The 9,291-nt window shown below is 43.8% G+C and overlaps 2 protein-coding genes across 5 annotated transcripts in view; both read right to left on the bottom strand.

Annotated features, from left to right (window-relative positions):
• fbxw2 (F-box and WD repeat domain containing 2) overlaps positions 1-9,291 on the bottom strand; it is a 121,941-nt gene that overhangs the window by 44,287 nt on the left and 68,363 nt on the right. The gene's annotated exons all lie outside the window — the stretch shown is intronic.
• dennd1a (DENN/MADD domain containing 1A) overlaps positions 2,152-9,291 on the bottom strand; it is a 70,641-nt gene continuing 63,501 nt past the window's right edge. For 3 of the 4 annotated variants that reach the window (XM_084035961.1, XM_084035958.1, XM_084035959.1), the window contains 3 exons: positions 8,674-8,811; positions 7,196-7,442; positions 2,152-6,975 (listed from right to left, as the gene is read on the bottom strand). In XM_084035961.1, the coding sequence (XP_083892087.1) occupies positions 5,902-6,975; positions 7,196-7,442; positions 8,674-8,811 (1,459 nt within the window). In that variant the 3' untranslated portion in view covers positions 2,152-5,901. The remainder of the gene's footprint in view (positions 6,976-7,195; positions 7,443-8,673; positions 8,812-9,291) is intronic. The other variant, XM_084035960.1, reaches the window with a different exon arrangement.

Below are 9,291 nucleotides of genomic sequence, written 5' to 3'. Positions count from 1 at the left end.
CACGAGTGTGTTCTCGTACGTCTGGTGTGAGAGCAGCATGAGGCTCCAGCACCTTCTGGCTCCGCTAGCTGACAAAAATGACTAAATAAATTCAACCTCCAGGCTTTTTAAACACCACAGACAGGTAGTGTAATCTGTAAATAGTTTGGCACGATGGCAATCTGATGACAGAACCGTTTGGACCAGTTCTGTCAGATAAACTCACGTAAGGCCCTGATGACACTGCTGTGTAGAAACAGGCTAGTGGGCAACCAGGCGGTCGAATGTGCTGAGTAGGAGGGAAAAACCTACCGCCATGAAAACAGGAAGGAAGTAGTAAAGCCTCTTGCTCCGCCTCCAAGCGTGACATGAGCAGTGCGAGCTCCTGCTGAAACGTTATATTTGAGGTTTCATTGGTGTCTAAAAGTTGTTAGAGAACCGTGGAATGACAGGTTGCCGATCATGAGGAAAACAACCGTTTCTCAGTGGGAAAGAACAGCAACTTTAAAAAAGTCCCTGAGACGAGTTAAATGAGCTCATGAAGGCACCACACCGGCTTAACTTCTCAAAAGCTCACTATGTAAAAGAGCCTCACGCTTGCAGGTGCCAAAGTGCTGAAATCGTTTTAGGTTTTAGCGACGACGCATGTGTAGTGAAGTGGTGAGCAAACGGCCGGAGGAAGGAGACTTGGATTACACTGCAGGACTTTTCCCTCTCCAAGAAATGATATTATCATTCATGATGTGATATTTTGTGGATGAAGTCCTCCTTTGAGGACAGAAAGGAGAAACACAAAAAAAAATCTCATGCATATTTAAAAAAAGAAGTTATTTCACTTGTTTTGAAGATCTGGGTGTCTGGTTCTCCAGCCGGTCCCCATTCACGCAGCAATACGGTCACTTTGATCCTTGTTCCTCTTTGTTTCTGTACATTTGTATATTTATGTTTATTATTATGTATTATGTGTTTTTGAGTGTCACTGTTAGCGCCTCGCATGCACAAAGAGAGAAAGCAGGCGGAATATATTCAATCCAGGCTTGACGATGAAGTTCTCAGAATGCAGACGACATTTTTGGGAAGCAGAAGACTGCACCAAAAATAAGTAATGAATCCATTTAAATACATCTGGGAGAAAGAAACATGAAATATCCTGCAACTCACTGAAATATGATGTAGATTATTCTTTTTTGTAATTAACATGTAATTATTTAGTAAAGATTTAGGTGTTTGGCTGCACATGATGTCACTGTTTTATTTTTATTTTGATGCAGGATGTTCACTTTGTATTATAAACATGTAATAAATGGGTTCTGAATTGTCATGACTTCTGTTCAGTCTATCCCAGCATGCATTGGGCAAGAAGACAGGTTGCCAGTGTCATTTTAATTCATTCATAGTTAATTATGGTCCATTTAGAGCAGGGGTCTCAAACTCAACTTACCTGTGGGCCGCTGCAGGTAGAGTCTGGGTGAGGCTGGGCAGCATCAAGTATTCCAACAAAAAGTACAACCGATCCAATCTTCTCAGTCTTTACTAATAACAATTCAGAACATGCAGAACATGAACATTTCTTCAGAACATAGGCTTCTCTTACTTCCTCCTACTATATACTATATTCAGGTGCACTCAATAGTCCAGAAATGACGGTACAAGTGACCATTGTTGCTAATTCGCTTTGATTTCAGGTAGGGGGCCGCAAAATGTCATTCTGGGGGCCGCGATTGCCCCCCGGGCCGCGAGTTTGAGACCCCTGATTTAGAGTCAAATAGACCATAAAGCACAGGATGCTTTAGGGCGGGGCTACCTTGTGATTGACAGGTCGCTACCACGGCGTTGTTCAGGGTTGTGCGAAAAGGCGCTCAGACTTCTTCCGGTTAGTGGTAAACAGATAGTTAATTGCACCTTCCGACCCCTCAAAGCGCTAGCTAGCTAGCTAGCGTTGGCTGGTAAAAAGTACACGGCCGTGCTAGGACTCGCTCTTCCCTGGTTCCTCCCTCTCGTCCAAATATGGTCACAATGATGGCCCGTTGTTCCGCAAAGCAGCGGGTGACGTCACCGCGACCACGCCTACGTCTACATGCCGTCTATGCTCCCAGCTAACAGCCAGAGTTGGGGGCAAATTACACGAAGAAACCCAGACAAAAGAACCACACTGTGTTGTGCATTGTAATATTTTGATATTGATTTTAATATTTCTTTGTACAAGTGGATATTCTGGTGTGATTGGAGTTGCTAAGGAAACGGTCAAAGTTACCAAAACCAACAAGTTTCATCCTCTGAGAACTAAGAATTCATAGTGCGACCCAGTCTCACCGCGAGTTCAGAAACATCACGTGATTGTTCATGTTTTTATGTGAGTTGTCCATTTTTCCTCGTGTCGCTCAGCACTAAAGCAACACCGATGGAAAGGTGATTGGTCCTTTCTGGTGGCGGATGCAGGTATTAAAGGCATCACATCTGCAGCAGCCAGAGCCGGCGACTATTGAGAACTGGGGTGTCCAACACCACGTGAACCTAACATTTGTTTTCTTGCCTAAACCGAACCTTATAGTCACTTTAAGCCAAACCGGGATGTTTTCTCACCAACTTCTCATTAGTTTGAAAGTCGTGCTGAGAAACACAAAACATTGTCAGTAGATTTCAATGTCGTGGCTTTCACAAACTGCCGTGAGACTGTGTTGAATATATTTCTGATGTTTTCTGTTAAGGTCTCTGGATATTCAGTGTTAAGAAAAGGGAAAGAAAATAATCTGGACTGTAGATTTCCGTAGAAAATATCATGGGAATATGAAACAGTGGACAACATATCTGCATTGTCATCATTGGCAAAAAAATGAAAGAAAAGAAAATAGGGAAAGAAAACATCTTCGTAGCTCAACACAATAGTCAGCTGTTGAATTTGAATCACGTGAGATGAAATATCTGCATTTTAAACAGTGCATCAGACGACTAGTCACCAGTCTTTAATCAGTCTCAGAACCAATGAGGTGTCGTCTGTGCACACACACACACCGACCTGTACAACACTTTGAAGCTATTGGGACTTTTTGGCATTCAGCACACACGAACGCCTCGAGGTCGAGGTGGACAAGGTGACATCACTGGAATAGAAGCCAGCGTGCGACAGTGTGAGAAGCAGTATTTCTGGATTTCTCTATGCACAGCACATCACAATGTGTAAGCAGCGTGTAACTCAGTAGCTCGATCACTGTCATCAAACACAAAATAATACAAAAAACAACAGACGGAGAGGATTTGAGTGCATATATCTGCAGCACAATTTGGCGAAAGAACTCTTTAAAACAACAGAATATATATATATATATCCACATATATATTTAATTAGACAGAAATGTTTCAAATCATTTTAGGGACTGTAACAACACCTTATGTAATAATTGAAAAATGAAATACATTTCCCACTTCATTATGTATGCATTTTGTAATAAACAGCCTTAAGGTGCAATACTACATTCATTATGTAACCAATCGAAACAAATGTCTTCATTCGTAAAAATCATTTAAAGTTTTGAATGAATGATTTCCAAAAGATACAATTAGTTCAGTAGATTATCTTTCTTTGGACAAATCAAGATGGAGATTTCCATGTTGGTCGGTTATTACACAACTCCTGCAAACCTTTGTCATTCGTTATTACAAAATGCAGGGAAATGTATTGCGTCCAGGCTGTTTTTACAAAAGCAGCAGACTATTACAGAATGAAGTGAGGGTGCGTTCATTTTGTTGAGTTATTACATCACGTGCTGGCATCATACATACACACACACACACACACACACACACACACACACATTACAGGCTGTTGTAGGCTTGCAGGTTTCCTGTTTAAAAAGCAGCAACGTTCACAGGTCAGTGAGAGAAGACGGGATCCATCATGAAGGCCAAAACGACAACAAAAACTAAAATACTGTGCAAGAAGTTACCAAGATCGACGACAGGTGAGCTGACTGCATGGCTGAGGTGAACCCAACTTCGTGGCTGCAGCACCATGATGCAACTGTGGCAGACAAGCTGATCCTAGAGGGTGACGTCATTCAGACGCGTGACACACATCCTTTCAGGGGAAACACCGCGTGTGCTATTTCTAAAGTCACAAAGCTACACACGGCGGCGCTACGCTAATGAGGTGGCGTTAAAGACGGGAGACACGTGAGGCGGCAGTGCAAAGAATATTGTGAGCAACGTGTTAATAAGTGGCGATGGGCTGAGAACTGTTGGCGTCGGAGCATCTTCAAGTGAAGGCCGGCTTCGAGTGCGTCGGATTCCCGGGGTAGGATGGCGGGAAAATCAAATTAATTCAGGCAATTCTCAGACAGTTACAGGCGAGTTCAGGTGCTTCCAGTCACACACTCCTGTTTTTCATTGGTTGGCAGCAGAGCTGATGATGGTGGAGAGGGCAGGGGGGCGTAGGGTGTCACGTGACTAGGAACGGGACGATATGGACATCTCATGTCACGATTATCCTAGCTAAAATAATTGGGATTCACATTATTATCCCGATAATCGTCACAATACACTTAAAAATCTTACAATGGCAGAATCATTTTACCTGGCATTTGGTGAAGAAAAAAAATTATTATCACAAATTGAACCCATCTTATTTAAGTGAAGATCAAATAAAAAAAGGGAATAAATACGTTTTAAAAAACAACATTGTGAGTCGGTTATTTCTTATCATCCCTGGAGGCTTATTTCTTTCATTCGGGCTCTAACATTTACTTTTTCAATTGACTCATTTCCCATTCATATTTAAGATGATCTCAATAATGTAAAATTCATCACAATCAACTTGTTTTTACCACGATCCTTTATCGTCCCATCCCTACACGTGACCTTTCCTACGTACTGGATCACGACCTTCTGTAGCGGACTATAATCCATGGTCTCTGATGCATTTCCTCAACTGTACTCCATCAGCACAAAACACAAGAGTAGAAGAAAATCATGTCATTATAGTCTAGAAGCAAAAAAACCTGTTGTGTGCCTGAATGCACCACTAATAAACTTTGGTAATAAAAGCTATTTATTTTGAAATCTGGTTGATTTGTGGTTACTGGTAGTAATAACACGAGGTTACTGGTAGTAATGACACGAGGTTACTGGTAGTAATAACACGAGGTTACTGGTAGTAATGACACGAGGTTACTGGTAGTAATGACACGAGGTTACTGGTAGTAATGACACGAGGTTACTGGTAGTAATGACATGAGGTTACTGGTAGTAATGACGCGAGGTTACTGGTAGTAATGAGGTTACTGGTAATAAATGGCCAGGATTACAGACTAATCTTACAACTTATTACAAACTAAATTAAATTAAGAAGTCAGTCAAGAAAAGCATTAAATGTAACTACAAGGAACTTTAATTTTGGGTTGATATTGGCGCCCCCCTGTGCACAATATCGGTAGTGTCTGAATGATTACCACAGCCTTGTGCTGTAAAAATCTGGCTCAGGGTCAGATGCATGTGGGAGAGAAAAAACTGACGACCTCCCCGACTCTGCATCTGATTGGTTATACCATTCCTGGCCATTGCTAAATGCTAGCGTTAAGCTAGCTATGATGCTAACCGGTGCTACGAACTAGAAAGATCGCTCTTGTTCCCATAGGTTACACTGGAATCTTTTTGTATGCTATATTTTGCATTTCCATAACCAGTTAAACATTCCTTGTAGCCATTTTAATGTTCGTTTGCAGGGGAAATAGTAATAGCTTAATAAGCTAATGTTTATAAGCTCATTTTAAGTTTTAGCTATTCTTCTTCTACGAGTGTGAGTTGCAAAAGCAGAGTAGCATGTATTAGAGCTAATACGGTATTAAATGCAACAGAAGGTCCTGATACAGCTGTGAGGGAAGTTTGAGCAGTGACAGACATGGGCACCTCAGTACATATTCACAGGTTTCAGTCAAATGTTTCCCACCTCCTCCGAAGGTCCTCCGCCTTCTTTTTTGGGGGTGTAGCTGGCTTGGCCATGCTTAGCAGATCCCCGAAAGGATCCTGAGTCTTCTGGCTGTCTCCCTCACCACGAAGTGGCTTTGCCGGTGTGTTCATGGCTGTGCTGGGGACAGTCGTTGAGTCCGCAAGAGTGGAAAGAGCGTGATTGCTGGCGGAGAAATGAGGCAGGGAGGTGACGGAGGAGGGGAAGGCTGAGTGGAGCAGTCCATAGCTGGGGGGCACAGCTGAGCTGCCCGGCGAATGCTGTCTGTAGAGTCCTGGTAGTGTAGAAAAGGACTGTGGTTGGCCTGGAGTGTGTAAGTAAGGGCCCGGTGGAGGCCCATAGACCACGTTGAAAGGATTCCCACTTACAGTTGGCGAGTAACGCATTTGAGGGGAGGTGTGCTGCAGAGACTGGGCAAAAGGGTTGAGTGATATGTGAGGGTGCAGTGGGAAAGGAGGCAAGCCCTGCGGGTAAGACCTGGGTGGAAGTGTCGGTTTGCAGCTAGATGACGACCCACCAACATCCACCCCGTCACTCAGTGACGTGGAACTGGCAGGTGCTGAGCTGTTAAGGGGGTCTAGAAGGCTTATCAGGTCTATACTGTCCTCAGCGGCCTTGGTGGGCTTCAGCAGGTCTCCATCTGTGGTCATGCTCAGGGCTTGCCTAAACTCCTGTCCCCCTGACGTAGTCCCTCCTTCACCAGCTGGTTTAGAGCGTAACTGGGCCGCAGGGGGAGCTAGCACGCTACCAAGCTCAGGCGTCTTCCTCCCGTGGGGACGTGGGATGGTGATGTTACCGGGGCCGGAAGAGTCTAAAGGGTCTAAAGTATCGGGGCCCGGGCCAGAGCTCTCCCGGCTCGGAGAGTGGGCTTCTATCTGCACAGGAAGCTGGACGGGCGGCGCTCTGTCGCAGGGAGGAGGCACACAAACGGGTAAGGCTGCCTCGTCCTGCGCTGCGCTCCACAGCTTGTTGTACGGGTTGGGGAGCTTGAGGCCCGGAAGCGTTCGCGAGTGTTCGCCCAGACTCAGGTCCATCCGCTGCAAACACCAGAAATCATTCAGATGTTAAAGGATCACACCAGTGTTCACAATCAGCCCAGGAAACCCTACACTCTCAGCGTTTAGATTACTCACAACCATTTCCTCATTGGTGTGTCTTGACTAAATTTTCACTGGATTCAGTAGAATATCAAAATCAACCCATAGTGAACAACACTGTTAAGACAGTGTTTTGGCTGCAGAGTATCAGGACCTCTACCTGGTAGGTGAACTTGGCTTGCAGCTCCTCAGAGTCTTTGGGAGTCCTCAGGTCCTCAAGACTTTTGGCCAAGGGGATGGGTTGGCTGTCAGGCTCGTCCTGGCAGCCGAAGATATCGCCCAGCAGGTTGACATTGGAGAACTTCTCATTAACCGGGCTGGGAGGGGCGGTGTGACTTTCTGCCCCAAAACCAGGATCCACCCCTTCTATCAACTCGGCCTCCTTCAGGGAGCGGTAGGGCTGTGGCCTGCAGGGACAGGGTTTGACTTATGGTTATCAATTCTCTTCTTGTCATGGCGACGCTGCACCCTGACCCCTAAAACCACCGGTGACCCACAATGAAGATGCATCTACAACGAACATACTCAAACTGATTGTCCCTGTTACTCTTACTAGAGACCAACCAATTTATCCGTCTCATTTAGATATATTATATTATCATAAAGATATTATATTATCATAAAGATGTAATATTTATATATAATAAAAAATAATATATATATATTTTTTTTTGACTCCATAATATCCAATTCAGCATCGGCCCCAGAAATCTCATATTGGTCGGGCTCTTACTCTAACTGTCAATAAATCCCATGAAATCCATTCTTTTTGAAAAACATGTGAACTGTGGTTTATTTGGAGTCAATAAGCCCCACACTCTATTTCATCTATTTCTGTTTGAGTAATGGTTGTTAAAATCTACAGTGGATTTCAAAAGGAAAGGACATATTTGAGACGTGTCCAGCTTCACTGGGAATCTTGTTTCTGAGTGGTACATACTACATATAAGGTAGAAAAGTATTGTTGGTATTGGTCTTTCACAGGATTAAAACAAGAGATGCATATAACACTTTTCTGCATTACCCTGTTGAGACCCAGAAACGGTGTAAAAAGGACATTACTGACTACAGATGCAGCTCAGGAAGGGATACTACTGAAGAATGGCAACAAAAAAGGTGAAATAAAAGTGAAAACAATCAACTATGGAGAACATCAACGGTGAACCACAGAGATGTGATCGCTCCATTTTTAACAGGTTATGAGAGAATGCTGATCCATTACTGTGCTTCAATTCAGTGGCTGTTTTTGGCTAATCTAGTGAAGTACTGACAAATCAGGAAACGTCCTATATATCCTTAAAGCTTCCCATCAAGCAGTTGGCCTTGCTCACAGGCGTCATTCAACCAGAGAGTTTAAAGGAAGAGGTACCTCTACGGTCAGGTCCACACAGAACTGACACTTTCTATAACACTGAGACATCGGGGTCAGGTTGGGATTCTGCCTAATGAAGACCTCCATCACAAACACATGTGCGATCAAGCCATACCACATCCACCGGTGCCTGACGTAAATCATATCTCTACCGCACGTGAAGCTTTAAAGCACACGGACACACATTTCGTTAGACAGGAAAGAGGTGATTTGAGAAAAGCTTATAAATGAGTGAATAGTGTAAAGCCAGCCACAGGGATGCGTACAGAGGTGACCACTCGAAAGGGACGGAGAAGAGAAAGCTGTCAGGAAACCCAGAGACGGAGTCTTCGTCGTACTGGAGCTCGTCGCCGGACGAATCCTCGGAGAGAAAGACGGTGTAGTGGCGAGTAGGACGGATAGAGCTACGGTGAGGAGAAGGAAGACAACAGGAGAGTCACAGCCTGTTACGTATCTGTGTTAATGAAGAGCATCAAAAAGGATCAGGAAGATTAGTAATTAGTAAAAGAGAACAGTTGAAGATCAGAAATCATATGAATTTCACGCTTCATTAGGATCAGTGTGATGCTGTTCATTCATTACACTCCATTTGAATGAGCCCAAAGGAAGCTGTGCAGTTAGTTGAAAGGGAAAGTAAACCACAATGGCACTGATTATTAACCATCTCCGTTATCTATCATGTTGTTGCTCCACATTTCAGACTCGCATATGTCTAATATGTGACAACATGTGATCTTGTGTTTAGGTTTACTCATCAGTGATCAGCCCGGACTTGCATGAAGCAACTAAATGTTTTCCTTGGAAATGCACTCAAACTCGTCTCGGTCAAAACAAAAAAAGAAAGTGGCAAAAAAATGATATTTTCCATTAAATGTTTCCATTTC

The sequence above is a fragment of the Eutrigla gurnardus genome (assembly GCF_963514095.1).
Source record: "Eutrigla gurnardus genome assembly, chromosome: 19".
Taxonomy (NCBI): domain Eukaryota; kingdom Metazoa; phylum Chordata; class Actinopteri; order Perciformes; family Triglidae; genus Eutrigla; species Eutrigla gurnardus.
The sequence above is the reverse complement of the archived record's forward strand: the minus strand, read 5'-3'. Positions and strand labels throughout refer to the sequence as shown.